A 19,027-nucleotide genomic window follows, 5' to 3' on the forward strand; every position below is an offset into this window, starting at 1 on the left:
GCCACACAGATACACACCATTGCCACTGGCTTGGTCTTCTCTCTTTTTTTTGTTGGGGGGTGGCTGTCATACCCGGCGATGCTCAGGGGTTACTCCTGATCTGCATTCAGGAATTACTCCTGGTGGTGTTTGGGGAATTATATGGGATGCTGGAGATAAAACCCTGGTTGACCACATGCAGAGCAAATGCCCTACTCACTATATTATCACTCAGGTCTTCTCTTAATAGGTCTTCTGTATTCTCTCAATAGGTCTTCTGTATTATCACTCAGGTCTTCTCTTAATAGGAAACTCCATACCAGAAAAACAGAGATTAGTCATCATGATTTTTATTGAAATCAGAACTTAAGGTGCCCTAATTTTCTATTCCAGACACGTTAACAGAATCATCCAAACTATTCTTTTCTGTTTTTTTTTCTTTTCTGTTTTAACCAATAATGGGGAAGAATAGAATCTTACAAATTCAGTCTTTATTGGTAAACAAGCTTGTTTTAGATTACTTTCTAACCTCTTCTTCTTGGGACCTATCTCAAACCTTAAAGGTAAATTACTCTCTTCATTAAAAAATTTTTTTTTAATCGGTTAATGTGAAATTACAAAGTTATTCATGATTTGAATAACTTGCTTCAACATCAATCCCTTCATCAGAGCCAACTCCCCTCCACCAGAGCCCTCTGCCCCCCACATTTACCTCCCATCCACCGGTCTGCCTCTAAAAGAGACACTTTTTAAAAATATATATAAGCTTTTGCACTGTGGTTTACAGTACTGTTCCTGATAGAGCTTCACATATTACACATCACCACTTTTCAGCACCACTTCCTTCTCCCACTTGGTCTTCCCACCACCACAGATGTTGCCCCGTCCCTGACCTACCTCCATCCCCCTCAGATGGCGTATTTCCCACTGACTACATCTATTTACAGCCCCTCAGCTTACTCCAAGGATTAAAGTGAATGTGCAAAAATGACAAAGCCTTAGAATTTCTCTGTGTTTTCTCATTGTTCGTTGATTAAAAATAATAAGTCACGAACATGATAAAAGTCAAATTTGCGTTTTCTACCTTCAAAATCTACTTCATCTGAATTGTTTGTTTCTCTTGAGCCACTTCTAATTAAAAAGCAAAGTATTTCATAGCCTTAAGAAAAATGCCATTGTGGGGACCAGAGAGACAGTACAGGAAGTGAGGTACTTGCTTTGCATATGGCTGTGGTGGCCCCAGGCCGGGTTCAAATCCCTGGAACCATTTATGTCCCTGAAGCACTGCCAAGGATCACTCTTGAGCAACTGAGCCAAGAATAGTCTCGAGCTCCTCCGAATATGGCTCACGTCCCCTCCCCTCTCCAAATAAGCTACCATTATGGGCCCAGGGATGTGGGTCAGTGTTAAAGGGCCAACCTTGTGTCTGAGGTCACAGGGTGGATCCGCGTCCTTCCCCACTAACCAAGAGCACTTCCTGACACTGACATTGGTATTACAACAAGTATGTGCCCCCACACACATCCTGACATTGCAAAAATGGCAATAACAGGGAGTAGGGAGAAAGATGGCATCAGCAGAAAAAATAAAGGACTCAGAGTCTTATGTGGTCACGACCTGCTTCCAGTCCTGAAGGCAATGAGGGGTTCATCGAATTTTCTCAACCTGTGAGTTTCCTTGGGTCCATTTGCCCTCAACAAGCATGAGCAAGCAGATGTTTTAACTCTGAAGCCAACATTGATCTCTAATGTAGTGAAAGGGTCATATATGAAAAATGTGATTATTTTGTTAATGAGAAACAAATTGTAGTGAGGTTTTTTTAAAACTTGTCTTTCCTTCCTATTCATTAGAAAGAATATCGAAAGGACTATGAAGAGTCCATTAAAGGCAGGAACCTGACTGGTCTGGAGGTCACACCAGCTTTGTTACATGTCAAATATGCCACCAAAATAGCCAGCGAGGTAGAGGCCATGGGTTTTATCTTTCTTTTTGTGATCCAGATAATCTCATTAATGACTCTGATCAATGTGTTTCTTCTGTCATTTGCATTGCCACCTAAAGATGGATTTCAAGTTGGGTTCACAAGTGTTTTAGTACTACTACCTAATTACTAATTCTTCTCATTTTTCCATTGGATACCTTATAAAATGTACTTCCTTAGCATTGCATTAATTTACAATTTCTTAGTTGATATTTAATATTATTAAATTAATCATATTCCCTGGTTTTATACTCTTATTTAATAAAAATTTAACTGTTTAAAAGCAGAAAATGTTTTTTGGGGGGGTAATCTTTGTCTTATTTTTTTGGAACAATTGAAGTTTTCTTCTCGGTGCTGTTTCTCTGATTTTGTGATCTAGAAAGAATACAGGAAGGATCTAGAGGAAAGCATTCGTGGGAAGGGGCTCACAGAGATGGAAGATACTCCCGACATGCTAAGAGCAAAGAACGCCACGCAGATCCTCAATGAGGTGGGCATGCTCATAATTAACAACTTCTTCCTTTTTTATAAATTTAATTTTAATTTTATAAATTTGTTTACAATAATTCATTACATTTAATATTCAAATACCAATTCCACCACCATGCACTTTCCCACCACCATAAGGGGAAAAGTGTGTGTGTGAAGATTGTTGTATTTCATCCTGGGGCCATTAAGCCCTTGTATACGAGATTACAAACATGTATGTTAAACCAAAATGTGTGCTACTTTTGGTACATCAGAGGGGTAGAGTATGAAAGCTCCAGGAATTCTGAAATTTAGAATATGATTATGGAGCATACTCACTCATGGAGGTAAGGCCTGTGTCACTCTCTTTTTGACCATTGATGAGATTACATGGCACCAGGGGAAGTTTGTGGGTGTGACTGCCAAGCTACTGGCAAACTTGGGGGATGGGGGGGCGGGGGGAGGCGGAGGCCCAACCCTGCTCTGAGCAAGCTTGGAGATCTCAGTCACAGGTCCTGAATATCTGGGTTTTTCTGCAGATTCCTTGTGGCTGAGGCTCGTCCGAGCCTGGGGAGAGCAGCCTTGAGCATGGCTGCAATTGAATTCTGGAGGTTTTCAGTTGCTGGAGTTCTGCTGGGATGGGAAGGGAAACTCAACCCATTCCCCTAGAGTCATTCTGGTGAAAACAAACTGGTTTTGAAATTCGCTTTCTAGTTTAAGTTCCTAAGTAGAGAATGTTGAAATGTCCAAAGGAAGCTTCATGTTGGTGCGTGTTGGCATGTTGAGCAAAATTATTTCTGAAGGTGAACTTCCATATGCATCCCTCTCCTTCCTGGATTAGTGAAGGTGAACACTGGTAAAGGACTTGAACACAAGTCCTGTGGATTATAGGGTCTGTGCACATTACCTAGCTGTAATGTGTAACTTTTCTTTTAAATGTTACTACAGAAAGAATATAAGAAAGACTTAGAGCTGGAAGTCAAAGGAAGAGGTCTGAATGCCATGGCCAATGAAACTCCCGACTTTATGAGGGCCCGGAATGCTACTGATATTGCCAGTCAGGTCAGTATAACTATTCCATGTCAATGTTTCAAATATATGGTAGTGGCTCCAAAGAGACACAGCTGCCTCTTATCTAATTTGTTGATCATTGAGCCAAATGTCTATAATGGCTTTCTTTCTTTCTTTCTTTCTTTCTTTCTTTCTTTCTTTCTTTCTTTCTCTCTCTCTCTCTCTTTCTTTCCTCTTTCTTTCTTCTTTCCTTCTTTCTTTCCTTCCTTCTTTCTTTCTTTCTTTCTTTCTTTCTTTCTTTCTTTCTTTCTTTCATTCTTTCTTTCTTTCTTAAAATTTTATTGTATCACCGTGAGATAGAGTTACAAAGCTTTCATGTTTGAGATTCAGCCATATAATAATCGAACACCCATACCTCTACCAGTGCACAATTTCCACCACCAGTGTTCCCAGTATTTCCCCCACCCCACCCCCATCCCAATCCTCACCCTGCCTCTATGGCAGACAATGTCCCCAGTACCCTCTACTTTGGGGCATTATGTTTTGTTCAAGTTTTCCCACCACCATTCAAGCCTATCTGCCAGGGACAGATGCTATATTATTTTCCATTGCTCACTTTGAGGATCATGAGAGCTCACGCGGTCGGGAAGCAGCCAAGCACTTCTAGAATTCTAGATTATAAATGGTTGGGTTCCAGAGACATCTCTGTAGGGCACTGATCCATGTTGGGAATTCAATTGAGAGTATCTGGACCAGGGCTATTAGTGCACTGAGATGACACCCCGAGGCAGATTGTGGGCACGACAGCCAGGCCAACAAGCAGGCGAGGAGCCGGGGAAGGACAGACTGGCATCTCTGACGCCATGCAGCCCGGAAATTTAGTCCTGGAACCCACATACCTGGGCCTTGCTTGTGGAAGCTCTTGGTTGTTGGGATTCCATCTGGAGTAGGAAGGGAGACTGCATCTGCTCCATCTGGGGTACCCTGGTGAAATTGGCTCAGTATGGGACCTGGGGAGATCTCCAGTGATGTGGCGTCTTCCGGGACTTGCTGCTGTGTATAGTGGCATTCTTTTTATTTATTTATTTATTTATTTTTATTAGTGAAACACCATGAGGTACAGTTGTAGACTTACAAATTTTTGTGCTTGGGTTTCAGTTATACAATGAGTGAGTACCCATCCCTCCACCAGTGCCCATTCTCCATATAGTGGCATTCTTAAGCATCCACTTCTTGGGATCCATTACGATCCAGGGATCAGGGAGTGATCAGGTCTGTTTTCATCTGCCTTTCTTAGTCTAGCCTCAAAATACATTCAGAGAAAACATGGGGAAAAGAATAGCTGCTTGGAGATGGGGCATACTCTGACATCTGGAGAAATGATACAGCTGGTAAGGCGCTTGCCTTGCATGCAGTCAACCCATCTTCAGTTCCTGGCTCCACATATGGCCCCCAAGCACAGCAGGAGTGATCCCTGAACACAGAGGCAGAATTATTCTCTGAATCCAGCTGGATATGCCCCACCCTGCAAACATACCCTTACTGGACATCAAAGAATTGCTTGCAGTTTGGGTGCTCCTGCCCTCCATTATGGGCCTAAATTTCAGCATGTTTAGGTGTCCTGTATTGTCTAATGTGGACTGGTGTAGGTCTTCTGTTTATTTGTCTTTTCAGTTTATGTGGAAACAAAGGATACCTTATGTTGATTATCTCCATCATCTTTATTCATTGTTGAAGTCATGTGAAAAAATTCTCTTGGAAAGAAATGTTTTTCACCTGTTCATCTAACTAAACCAATAAGTGTTGTACACATTGTAAACATTTATGCAACTCTTTGGTCATCTTTTGCAGATTAAATATAAGCAGTCAGCAGAAATGGAAAAAGCCAATTTCACTTCTGTAGTTGATACTCCAGAGATTATCCATGCCCAACAAGTCAAGAACCTTTCAAGTCAGGTAAGGACAAAATATCGTCACTCACAGATCCCAGTCGGAAGAGAACTATAGCTCACGCTTTGCATGTGGGAGTCCCAGTTTCAATTCCTAGCATCTTGGGACTGTGGAGATAATACAGCACATAAGATGCTTGCCTTACATGTGGCCAACCCGGGTTCTATCTCTGACACCAGAGGTGGTCTTTTGAGCCTTTCCAGAAGTGATCCCTGAGTGGGGAGCCAGGAGTAAGCCCTGAGCACTACTGCTGGGTGTGATTTAGATAGAAATAGACAAGTTGAATAATTTAATCACTGTTATAGAAGTAAATAGTCTCTTTCCTCAGCCCTACACTCCGAAGTCTACAAAATAGAATAAGAGAGATCAGGAAGATGGTTTAGAGAGCTGGGACTCAGGCAGGGGTGGGGTGGTGGGGCTTCAGTTCCCAGTACCTCATAGTTCATGATTCACCTAATGCTGCCAGAAATGATTTCTGAGAATCAAGCCAAGTTGGGAATATCTCCCCAGCCACAGTCAGGTGTTACCCACATCTCTCTCTCTCTCTCTCTCTCTCTCTCTCTCTCTCTCTCTCTCTCTCTCTCTCTCTCTCTCTTTCTCTCTCTCTCTCAGCAAAACTAGGGACTGAGATGTAGCTCAGCAATAGACCACTTTCCTTGCATATCTGAGGTACTGAGGAAGGAAGGAATGACAGGAGGAAAAAGGGAAAGGAAAGCAGGCAGGGAAGGAGGGAGAGAGGAAAGGAAAGAAGGAGGAAAAGAGAAAGGAAGGAAAGAAGAAAGGGAGGAGAGAGGGGCATGGCGACGAGGGAGGAGCAGGAAATAAGGAGGGGAGGGATCTCTGTGACAGGAATAAAGATAACTCAGACCCTATGTGAGCTAGTGGCTCAGTCATAGGCCAGATTGGGTTGGGAGCATCCAAGGACAATGATGATGGCTCAGCAGCATCCTTGGCTGCTCTGTGGTCCCTCCAGTGGTTGTACTGGTGCCCCCAGGTCTGTTTAGTGCAGCTGCCAGTCCTGTCCCTTGAATTCCTGCAGTGCCTGAGCTAAATTCTTAAAGTACCATTAGGGGCCCTGAGCAGGTTAACAGAAACATCCTTTCATGGGTTTAAGCCAGCTTTCAGGTGGCTCTTTTAGAAAGTATTAGGCTTCTACCAAAAGGAGAGTGAGAACAAAAGGGAATGCCCTGCCACAGATGCGGGATGGGATGGGGTTATGGGAGGAGTGGAAGGGTTACTGGCATCATTGGTGGTGGAGAATGGGCACTGGTGGAGGGATGGGTACTCAATCATTGTATGACTGAAACCCAAATACAAAAAGTTGTCAGGTTAACAACTGTACCACATGGTGTTTCACTAATTAAAAAAATAAAAGGAAAAAAAGAGAAAGTATTAGGCTTCTGCTTTTCTCCCGCTGTGGAGTAAATAGTCTGACCTCATCCAGTTCACCCTGAGTATCTATCCACATCACCCTGCCGAGACACCCCCTGGTAATCACCCACCTCATGTGGACCAGTCAACCAGCGTCTCCCTCTGCCATGTTGCCATCACAATGAGTAGTACTGAATATCTGGGCCCAGTTCTCCCAGAGAGCAAAAGTAAAGCCTTCATTGGCTGAGAGGCTTCTGCTTTCTAAGTGCCTAACATTCTAGAAGAGTCGAGAAGATGCCAAGGACTTTCTTGAGCTGGAAGCGCTATTTCCAGTCCCATTGGCCCAATTTTCTTTGGTATTGTTGACCAGTCTGATTTCTCACAATCTGTTCTCAGAAAAAGTACAAGGAAGATGCAGAAAAGTCCATGTCCTGTTATGAAACCGTTCTGGACACTCCAGAGATGCAGAGAGTTCGGGAGAATCAAAAGAACTTCAGCCTTGTAAGTGTTGAGTGTATCTTAGCCGTGCTTCATGGTACTGGGATGAGAGAGAGTGTCAGGAACCACCTTTGAGCACATGCTCAGGTTCCCCAACCACAGTTGAGGCTGTACAGCTCCCAACCGTGGGCACCCCAAACATGTGCGTGGTTCTCCTCTGGACCCATCTTTTATTTCGGCTCCAATCCAAGGCATAAAAGCACCATCTGTCACTCTTCTGGTGGCTTCCTGTCACTGCATATGAGCTATCACCATCTTTCATTATTAGTACTGTCATTTGTCTTTTTCAAAGCAAAGTTAATTCTAGGCAATCACTGAATTTTTAAAACTCAGCACAAGGGCTGGGGAGAGAACTCAGTGAACAAGAGCACATGCTTTGCTGCCCACAAGAACCCGTATTTCAGCACTGGCACAATAAACCCCTTGCCCCTGGACAATACCAGGTGTGCCCCTTCCAAACAAACAAAAGCATCAGTATGACACATTTTAAGTTTTAGAGTTTTTATACATTCGTCCATCCCTGCAAATTCTTTTTTTTTTGTTTCTTTTTATTTTCCCTGCAAATTCTTATTAAAGAATTTCCTCTGGCTATCAGATTATAATTATTACCGCGCAAACCATTTTTTTTAAGATACAGGATTTTAGCTTACTTGACACAATTCAAAACATAGTGTTGTGAACCTAACAAGTTGTTTGTTTTTTCTTTGTAGCTGCAATACCAGTGTGACCTTAAAAACAGTAAAGGGAAAATTACAGTTGTCCAAGACACTCCAGAAATACTGCGTGTTAAAGAAAATCAAAAGAATTTCAGCTCGGTATATTTCCTATTTATATTCTACTTGATGCTAAACTAATCATTTCATTTTCCTCTTTAAAAAATGTACTAGCCTTGGGGGCTGGAGCGATAGCAAAGCGGGTAGGGCATTTGCCATAGCATTTGCCTTGCACGCGGCCAAGATGGCCGATACAGGTTCGATTCCCAGCATCCCATATGGTCCCCTGAGCACCGCCAGGAGTGATTCCTGAGTGCATGAGCCAGGAGTAACCCCTGAGCATCGCTGGGTGTGACCCAAAAAGCAAATAAATAAATAAATAAATAATGTACTAGCCTTGCACTGATTCAAACAATTACTATCTAACCTCTTCCCTGTGAATATTAGTGGATGTTTGTTAAAATTCCCCAGACTTTGCTCAAATTCATTCCTCCAGAGACTATTTGAAATAACAACCTAAACACACTGACAAAGCAACTTTTCTCTCATTGTTTTTAAATCCCATGTTGTCTTGCTCCAGGATTGTGGATTCCATTGACCTGGTAGTGACTTTTATCCCATCCCAAAGTACCCCCCTGCCTTTGCTTTTCTTTAATGAACTTTGGGTTTCACGGGGGAGGGTTTCATTTATTTTTTTCAAACAACATTTTTCTGGGTTTCTAATTCGCACATCAAGTTGTGCAAAGCCCACCCTGTGGCAGACGTGATGGGAGTTATGAGAGGAACGGCCACAGGTCCTTTTGTGTGGCCTCAGAACTTCTCTAATCTTTTCTTTCCACAGAAGTCTTGGTTCTGGTTCTTGGGGATCACTGGGTTTCCCTTTCTTCTCAGTAAACCTGTCTCAATTCTGAATGCACAGGTCTTATACAAGGAGGATGTCTCACCAGGAACGGCGATTGGGAAGACACCAGAGATGATGCGAGTGAAGCAGACCCAGGACCACATTAGTTCGGTAAAGGCACCACCCACCTTGAACTCATTTCAGTGTTTTCTGTCTCCCTTAAAGAGTTTAATGGGCAAAGGCTGGAGCAATAGCACAGCAGGTAGGGCATTTGCCTTGCATGCTGCCAACCCGGGTTCAAATCCCAGTATTCCACATGGTCCCCTAAGCACCACCAGGAGTAATTCCTGAGTGCAAAGCCAGGAGTAACCCCTATGCACCACCGGGTTTCCAAAAAGAAAGAAAAAAAAAGAATGAAAGAATTCAGCTTTTACAAAACATATATGAGACTGTATCTATCATAGGGAAGTGAAGTGTTGGGTGTGAGGCCATAGCTAAGGATGGAGACTTTGTCCCCAAAGCCTCAAATTAACAGAGATCCCAAGCCACTGTGTCCCTGTCTGTCCTTGATATTGTTATTTTCTGATGCCACATTAAATGGGATCCCTTTCACATTAAGCATAAAGATTATGTTATTTAAACTGAAATACACACAGTAATGTTGAGAAGAATGAGTAGTTGGCATTTTCCATTTTTATATCTGCAGGTGAAGTATAAGGAGGCCATTGGACAAGGAACCCCAATCCCTGACCTGCCTGAAGTGAAACGTGTCAAGGAGACACAGAAGCACATTAGCTCGGTAATGCCCCAGAAGCTCAGCCTGTGTTTGTGCAGTCAGCCACTTCCCAGTCACAATGCTAACTCTGCTTCATCCCTCAGCCACCAACCTAGCTTCCTTCTTCCTTGATCCCTATGCTAACTGCCTCATCCCTGCTTCCTATCAAGGGTTTTCTGTGCTTTGAGGTGCAAATATTTCCCTCTGTTCTGAGCGGGACACTAGGTTTGCAAGACCAGAGGAGAAACCTCTGTCTTCATGTATGTAATCAAGGAATACAAGAGACTTAATATTGGTGATCACCACACCTGTTTTCTAACAGGAATTTTAGGCACTAATACACAGTATGTTTGTGTGTTGGGGTCTCCCACAACTGAAAGAGCAAGTGAGAATTATGTTTCTCCTGAAGTTCTGTTCAGCTGACCCTGCCTCTGCCTCCCCAACCCATCCTTTCATGCTTAGACACACACACACACACACACACGCACACACACATACAGTCTTTCCCATCTGAAGGCAAGATCAATTTTTTTTGTTTGCTTTTGTTTTGCGGACACACCCGACTCTGCTTATGGCTTACTTCTGGCTCTGCACTCAGGGATCACTCCTGGCAGACTCGGGGCATCATACAGAGTGCCAGGGATCAAACCCTGGTCAGATGCGTGCAAGGCAAGCTTGCTACCTCTGACTTCCCTCTCTAGGCCTACAGGCAGAGTCAAAGTAATATCAGGATCCTTAGAAAGAAATGTTGGAAAATGAAGGGAATAGTTCATAGCCAATAAAAGGTGATGTTTTGGCCTTAGAGATCTTTCTGGTCAGAAAGACCAGACTCTCAATTTTCACTGGAAAATACAACTTTTTTTTGCAAGTCAAGTCATTTGTTTTATTTAGATCACATTCCCTTTCACTGTACTCTTCTTTGTTTACTCCCTTATAGTACGAATACCACTGGATATGTTAAAACTTAGCCCGTATCTATTTCTTGTCTCTCTCTGGTTTTATTTGGTTCTCTTTTCCATGATCCATTCCACAACCTTTTTGAGTAGAGAAGTAAAACTTTGTGCTAAGATTGTAGGATTTTTTTTCAATGTTCCTAAAAGTTTTCTAGCATAACAAAGATGTCACCATTCATTTGTCAGTGATTCCAGAAATTCATTAATGACACAAACCCCTAGATTTTTCAGACCTCCCCACCCCTTGTTCTTTTATAATGATTTAACCTACACATCTTAAAAGAATTTGTGCTTAATCAATGGCTAAATAAATAGCAGTACTCCTACATTAAAAAAAAAATTGCAAAGATGCAACTCAGTGGTAGAGTGCTTGCCTTACATGTGTGAGGTATCTAATCACTGCGGAAAAGTTAAAAAAAGAAAGAACCAGAGCCATAATATAGTGGATACACTTGCTTTGCATGTGGCTGACCAGGCTTTAATCCAAGCACATCAACTGATTCCCCAAGCCTTGCCAGTTGTGAACCAGGGTAAACCCTGAGCACTGCAGGAAGTGGCAAAAAAAAAAAGAGATAAATACAACTAGAATTTATGTACTAAAAATGCTGGAAGATGGCCCACAGGGCTGCAGCATGTTTCCAGCATGCACAGAGCCTTGGGTTCTATTCCCAGCAACGCACGGGCCATGTGCCTACTATTGAGTGGCCCACAAACCTGCTCCGGGGCTACTCCTGGCTTAGAACTCAGGGGATCATGTGATGCCCAGGATTGAACCTGGCCTCCTGCAAGCAATGCATTTACTCCATCCCTGTGAACTCTCTCGTCCCCTGTTTTGAATCTTGTACTAAATGTTGACTTATACTAACTGCGAATTTCAAGATCCCGTTTTCAAGGTAGTAAATTTACTATTATCAGCGGCTGGGGGGAGAGGCATAGCATGCAGGAATGAGTGAACTCCTGGGTGCAGTTCCTGGAACAACAGAAAAATGTTACTTTTGGAGAAATAACAAATATTTCTGAATTGTCTTCTCTATATTCCTTGAGTGTCAGATTTGAAAACTTGATTGTTTCTATGAACTTTCACCAAATAGCCCAGAGGTAGTTGGAATCGTAAGGCTAGTGGCCCTTTTATCTTTGGATATTCTAATTATTTTCCACAGGTTATGTACAAAGAAAACTTGGGAACAGGCATTCCAACCCCTGTCACTCCAGAGATTGAGAGAGTCAAACGCAATCAAGAGAACTTTAGCTCGGTATTTACAAATATCTTAAATGAGAAATTATTTCTCCCTTTTAATAAATGGCCAAATAACCCATCATCCTTTTTTTAAAAAGTAACATCATAATAATAATTCAGTGTGTGTGTGAGTGGTGTGGGTGTGTAAGTGTGTGCTATCACCTCACCCAAACAATCTGGACTTACATGAAGTAACTCATTTTTCTGATAGTACTTTAACCTTTTCAATAACTGACAAGTATGCCTATTTCAATCCGAAACACTATGTAAAATTAACACAAAATACCTCATTCTGATACTCATACCTTAAAACAATATTGACGTTCTCATTCCCTGAACTAGCACTGAAGAGTTCATCATTACAAGTGTGAAGTAAAAAGTAAAAATATTATTCTTACTAAATACGCCTTCCTTTAAACAATGCCCTCCTCTCACACACCTTTGCCCTGACGTTTTTTCCTTAACCTCATGTGGTTTTGAATGTCTTCTGGGTACTTTCTTGTATCTCACAGGTTTTGTACAAAGAAAATTTGGGGAAAGGAACCCCAACGGCTTTCACTCCTGAGATGGAGAGAGTCAAACGCAATCAAGAAAACTTTAGCTCGGTATTTCTCAGGGGGCACAAAATAAAATCCCTTAATTCTTATTTAAATAATAATATTTAACACATTATAAGTATGGGATTTTTCTTCCTGTAAAATCACTAAATTCATATAATGAAAATAATGATGTCGAATATTGCCTCTGTTTTCCACCCAAATCTAATTTAGTATTTAGTGTAGCCTTGGTGTGAAAATCTAACTGTGTTTTCCTTAAACCATGGCTATTCATCACTTTCTTAAACTCCTGATAGCCCATTATTTTCCTCCTGAAATCCTGTTTTAATTACAATAGATTTCTTAACTCGTGTAGCATTCCCAAATAAAATCTAACAGTCCTTCAAAAGGACAGTATTAATTAGAATTTCATTTGTGTTTTGTCGTGGCCCTATTTGATACTGATTTTTTTATTTGCAGCTTTTCCTAAAAGAATGTGATTCTTAAACATTTTCATTCAAAAGACAAAATAGCAGTTGGCAATAATTCAGAATTACAAATTTAGTTGACTTAGCGATTTTCTGTATAGCACACAAGATACAAATGTTTTCAGGGTTATTGACAATTATTATCTTTTTATGTTTAATTTTTATTTTATTCCTTCAAACATATCCCTATCACTGTTTCCTAATTGTAACCAATAACTCCTAGTGGTTATTAACTTTTATTAGGTCAAACAATATTTGATGGTTACATCAAACAGCAGTTGATTATTATTGACAATATTTCTGTCTGTGAATAAGCTTATATAGGTGATAACTGCAGTTCACCCAGTTACTGTATGTATTAATGTCACCTAGAAACAGAATCACATTCTGTGTCACTGAATGCCCAAAGGCGATCTATAGTTGTTCTATTTCTTCGTGGCTTTGAGGGTGGGGTAGGGTGAAGCAGCACACCTGGCAGTGATCAAGGGCCGGTCCTGGCTTGCTGCTCAGGAGCGACCCCTGGTGGCGATCTGGGGACTATATGTAGTGTTGGAAATGGACCAGGGGTTGGTTGGCCACAAGCAAAGCTGTTATTAACCCCTGTGCTATCTCTCCAACCTCAGTTGTTCTTCTGAAAGTGATTCAGATCTAGTTAAAATTATTCTGGAAACAGATGAAGAAAAGATTTCATCCACCTAAAAGCTGGACCCAGGCTGATTTGGTTATCGGTTTTGTGCACACAGATTTTGTACAAAGAGAATTTGAGCAAGGGGACCCCCCTGCCTGTGACTCCTGAGATGGAGCGTGTCAAACGCAATCAAGAAAACTTGAGCTCGGTATTTCCAGAAAGCTCCTTTAACTCCATATTAAAATTATCATAACATCCATAAAACAACTTACTAGTATAATAACATCTATAAAACAACAGATTGATCTTTAGTCAATTTAACAAATTCTTTTTTTAAAAAATCTCACCAATTTGATAATTCTCTAGATCTTTGACTCACTATTTAATTCTAACTTTTAAAAATTTTTCTGTAATCATCATTTAAAACTGTTGGTTCCTTTCCTTCCTTCCCATTTTTACGTCACTGCTGGGACTTTTGAAGCTAATTGATGTCCCCCTAAAACACACACACACATACACACACACACACACACACACACACACACACACACACATCTAAATACTGATGTTTTATCTACCTAGTACTCTTTATTCACCCTTTCTGGGTTGGCACTGCAAGAAAATGTAAAAGACTTGTCAGACCCCAGGCAGATTTTAAATATAAACACAAAAACATAAAGATAATCGTTCAGTATCCAAATGCCAAACAATCTTCTTGGGTACTTGTCCTAAAGAAGCTGTTTCAGGGCTGGAGTCATAGTGCAACAAGTAGTGTCTGCCTCGCATGTAGCCAATCCAAGTTTGATTCGCAGTATCTCATATGGTCCCCGATGAGCACTGCCAGGAGTGATCCCTGAGCACAGAGCCAGGAGTAAGCCCTGAGCACCACCAGGCATGGCCCCCCAAAACAAAACAAAAAGTTATTTCAAGAATAGAAATCTTTCAATTTTTCAATAGTGCACAAATCAGATCATGAGACTCTATTTGAAGTTATTTCCTCTTTTTTTCAGTGTTACTGCTGAAAACCTTTACTACCCAAATAGTTAATGAAACTTCTCATATTAAATTTGCTTCTGCATGAGACAGAGAATCAAATGTCATAAGAAACCTTAACTGGATTTTGGGAGGGAGTTGTTAGGGGGGACTGGTGGAACACAAACTTTGATCCAACATGCTTTTTAATCATCAGTTTAAATATTTTCTGAAAGTTTTGTTCTTTCAGTAACTTTGTTTGGTCCCACTGTCATTTTGTTTTCCTTTGTTTTAATTATTACCCACTAATAACCTTTCAGTTCTCTTGATTTTTAATATAAATTAATTCTGGATATAATATTCATTGTTCTTCTTGTGGGATTATTATGAGTAGTACTTTTGGGGGAAAGGACTGTGCTAATGTATAAGATTATCTTAATTGTATTCTTATATACTGTATGGTGATATAGTAATAGTGATAGTGATTCTTATCTACCAGGTACTCTTTTATTAGGTCAAGCAATATTTGATGGTTACATCAAACAGCATGTTGTTTGACACATGTTGTTATTTATATGTGTGTATAGCCTAATGATCCTGGACAATTAATTTCTTCATGGTGTTTATTTGTTCACACTGGTTTTTTGTAGATAAAATTATCTTGTAGTACAGACAGCCTTTACAATACTATGGGAAATGAACAGTACTGCATATCCAAACATTAACTTGTAGAACTGGCTACCTCTTACAGTTTTGCCATGTTTCATAGAACATGGCTCCAGGTTTTTATATCTGTTATTCCAAAAACAGACGTTCTGTGCAGGGAAAATAAGTATTTGCCAATATAATTTTAAAAGAAGTTTTCAGTTACTACTATGATAATTTTAAAATTTTATTTATTTTTCACTTTTTTAATTGAATCTCTGTGAGATACACAAAGCTGTTCATGATTAGGTTTCAGTCATAGAGTATTCCAACACCCATCCCTCTACCAGTGTACATTTCCCAGCAGCTGTGTCCCCAGGTTCCCTCACATCGCCCCACCCCCATCTCTCTCTCTCTCTCTCTCTCTCACTTTCTCTCTCTCTCTCTCTCCTATGATAATTGTAATGCTCCTGTGAAATACTTTATATTTACCCGCTAATTCCTGAGACAGGAAGCAACGATTTCATCTGTGGATTAGACTAGGACCTTAGAGATCAAATTTTGGCACTTTAATGAAGGAAAGAGGAAGGGTGCTCTCATCCTTCAAAAGACAGGTTGATTCCGTGCATTGTCTGTTGTTTTGTTTTTGTTTTTTATTTTGGACATACCCAGTGGTGCTCAGATATCAGATGGGGGAAATCCCTGAGTGCCCCTGTGCCTACCCACTATATTATGCCCCTCCCCAGTCATGCACTGTCTGACATTTTAGATGATGGTAGTGTCAGAGTAGGACTCTTGTAGGTAAGAGGAAGGGGAGGCCCTTGTAACTGTTCTTGTTCTTTCTGGATGCTTCTGTGTCCTGCAGGTGTTGTATAAAGAAAACCTTGGGAAAGGAATCCCGATTCCCATCACTCCAGAGATGGAGCGAGTCAAACAGAATCAAGAAAACTTTAGTTCGGTATTGGAAAGAACAAAAATACCCCTTAACTGTTTTTCAAATTATTTTTTAACTGGTTTTAAAAGATTAATGACTCTGTTTATAAATCTAATTCACTTATTCCTATAAAAACATTGATGTCTTGTTTGCAAGCTAATGTCACCATTTCCTGTGACTCAGTTTCCCCATTTGTGGTTGAATATTAATAAAATAATCTGACTTAAAAAGAGAAAGTATTTAGTATTATATTCCAGCCGTAAAAGCCTAACATTCTCAGTGTCTGAATACCCACCTTTACTCTGCTTTGGCCAGTCCGATTTGAACCCAAAGCTTCTACAACTTTGTTTCTGCATCAGTGAACCTTTCTGCCTCATTCCTAATCTAACTTTCCTTATTCCTACTGGTATTCTCCCAATTATTTCGACGTTTATTTCTTCCCACTTGCCTTTAAAATCGTTATTCCCAAAGAGTTTTCATGCAACTGGGAAAAAATATAGATACTTGATTTTGTAAGTGGATAAAGGATTTGTGTATCTTCATATGTTTGTCAAATCCAGAGATCCTTGGTCTATTAACACTTCCAAATCAAAAGCAACTGCTTTGGTTCTTTGTTTTGTGTCCTGATTTCCTTCCTTACAGCTAACTGGGGCCTCCAAGTGTTCTTTTCTGGTGCTTTCCACTACTCGGCACTTGTAGCAATTAAGTCAAACAACAAAAATAACACACTTCCCTCTCTTAGATTATGCTGCTCTCTCCGACCTGCTCTGGGCTTTCAAGGATGCCTTAGACTCATGCTTCTGGAATTTCTCTTCCTCTAACTCCTTTTCTTCCTCCTTGCCATTCTACTCCCAATTGCTCCAGGAGATGAGATGCAAAGGCAGTTGACTGTGTTTTTTTCGTTTTGTTCTGGAGGATTTCTGACTACACAGGCTTCTCCAAAGAAAACCTGGGCACAGGAATTCCCACCTCCTTCACTGCTGAGATGCAGAGAATCGGACACACTCAAGAAAACCTTAGCTCAGGATTATGAAAAAAAAAAAGAAAAAAGGAGAAGAAGATGCCATTTAACTTCATATTTAAATGGACACTAATCTTTGTTCTCATTTTTAACCTGATTTTCTTTCTTTGCATCCCCTACGTCTCCCTTAACCGAAGGACATACCTTCACTTTTTCATGATACTATTCTTGATTCTGTTCTTTTGATTTTGGTTCATTCTGATTTCTAGTTTATCTGGCATTTACAGATCTTAAAAAAAAAAAAAACCCTTGCCATCTAGCTTGCTTGGGTAAAAGCACACTACCTTCTAACAATCTCCAGTGCTCATGAGCTTGTTTAGGAGGTGCAGACAAACCTGCTTTCCCCCAAAGAGTGTCCCCTCCCATTAAAGTCATTTGTGAAACCTTGTCGGCATTTAACATCTGGCTCCTCAGATCCCTGGGCCATTTGGTAACAAGAAAGTTGAACTCACCCTTAAAATCACAGTTGAAATGTAAATGTTATTTTTTTTTAATTTGTTCTTTTTTTCTGGATGCTTTCTCATTACACAGGTATTATACAAAGAAAACATGGGCAAGGGAACCCCTATCCCTGTCACTCCAGAGATGGAGCGAGTCAAACACAATCAAGAAAATATTAGCTCGGTACTTTGGCAAGAAAAGCAAAATTATTTCAATAATGATTTAAATAATACATATTAATCTTCCTTTCTAAAGACAACTTAAACTTGTGGATTTATCACATTTATCCTTCTTTGCTGGAGGGCAAGTCTTTGCCTTAACCCATGTAACAAGATTGATTTACCCATAATTGAAGTTCTAATCACACAAAGTAAAGGATTTTCCAATTTAAAAAAAATCCCTTTGTTCATCTCTCCTCAAACTCACTCTCTATCCACTCTCCCCACAAGGTCTCTTTGTTATACGTGTTCATGAAATTTGTGAGGGGTGGGGGTGGGGTACGCTATAATTAATGCAACAGAGTTCTTTCTGGAACACTGGGGCTGGGATTTTGTTGCATTTGGGGTCCCTCGGCTTCAGGTTCTAATTTACCTTGTCAGATTTGGACAAAGAGGCCTTGAAAAAAATAACCATGATTCTCTCTTTTAAGGATAGTGACATTAATCAAGAACCAGTAGTGATTTTGGCAAATTACTGTTGATTTACTTAAAAAGGAGTACCCCTCAAAATCATTTTATCAATTTTGGCTCGTGGTGTTTGTCACTGACTTTCGCATGTTTTGCTAACTTGGTTTCCTGTTAGCTCTGTGGTAATATATCTGTTTTTAAATTCCTTGGAGGTTTGGATTTATGTGGCACTGAGGTTAGCTTACAGAATGAAGAACTTGCTAGGCCTCTTTCTGGGTTTCAGGGAGACACCTGGAGGCGTTTCAGGTCCAGTGTGTTGCTCAGTGGTATTTTTTTTCTTTTTTTCTTTTGGCCTTTTGGATCATACCCAGTGATGCACAGGTATTAATCCTGGTTCTACACTCAGAAATTACTCCTGGCGGTGCTCGGGGGACCATATGGGATGCTGGGAATTGAATCCTGGTTGGCTGCATGCAAGGCAAACGCCCTACCTGCTGTACTATTGCTCTAGCCCCTTGGTGGTGGTTTCTCCCAGCAGAATCTGCAGATTAAACCCAGGCCTCTGTATGGGCTCCGACCTTTCAGCTCTCTCCCGAGCCCCAAGAAAGAACTTGAAGTTTCCTCTTCTGCAGCCTCCATTGTCGTCAGTGCCTCCCCAATCTTAGCTTCATTGGAATAACCTGGAGAGTTTGTGAAACCAGACAGGCTTGGCTCTAGCCTCTGCAGTTTCTCCTTCTGCAGGCCTCCTGTGAAGCCAGTCTTAGCAATTCCAGTCAGTTCTCAGGTGACCTTTCTATTTAGGGTCCCTACTTTGTTGTTTTAGTTTCTGGAGTTGTTTTTTGCTGCTATTTTTTTTTCTGGTTCCCAGGCTCACATGCAGGTCTTGTGTATCAAGGGATACTCCTGAACCACACCCCCAAACCCCCAGATTCCCACTTTGAAAATGGAATTTTTTGCCT

General features: G+C 40.8%; 1 protein-coding gene across 1 annotated transcript in view; it reads left to right on the forward strand.

The window, feature by feature from the left end:
- Positions 1-19,027, forward strand: part of NEB (nebulin) — a 234,600-nt gene that overhangs the window by 207,762 nt on the left and 7,811 nt on the right. The window contains exons 142-154 of the mRNA XM_056117623.1: positions 1,830-1,940; positions 2,340-2,450; positions 3,377-3,490; positions 5,291-5,395; positions 7,157-7,261; positions 7,969-8,073; positions 8,891-8,983; positions 9,519-9,611; positions 11,701-11,793; positions 12,290-12,382; positions 13,545-13,637; positions 15,912-16,004; positions 17,533-17,625. Of these exons, the coding sequence (XP_055973598.1) occupies positions 1,830-1,940; positions 2,340-2,450; positions 3,377-3,490; positions 5,291-5,395; positions 7,157-7,261; positions 7,969-8,073; positions 8,891-8,983; positions 9,519-9,611; positions 11,701-11,793; positions 12,290-12,382; positions 13,545-13,637; positions 15,912-16,004; positions 17,533-17,625 (1,302 nt within the window). The remainder of the gene's footprint in view (positions 1-1,829; positions 1,941-2,339; positions 2,451-3,376; positions 3,491-5,290; positions 5,396-7,156; positions 7,262-7,968; positions 8,074-8,890; positions 8,984-9,518; positions 9,612-11,700; positions 11,794-12,289; positions 12,383-13,544; positions 13,638-15,911; positions 16,005-17,532; positions 17,626-19,027) is intronic.

The sequence above is a fragment of the Sorex fumeus genome, unplaced genomic scaffold (assembly GCF_029834395.1).
Source record: "Sorex fumeus unplaced genomic scaffold, SorFum_2.1 ptg000035l, whole genome shotgun sequence".
Taxonomy (NCBI): domain Eukaryota; kingdom Metazoa; phylum Chordata; class Mammalia; order Eulipotyphla; family Soricidae; genus Sorex; species Sorex fumeus.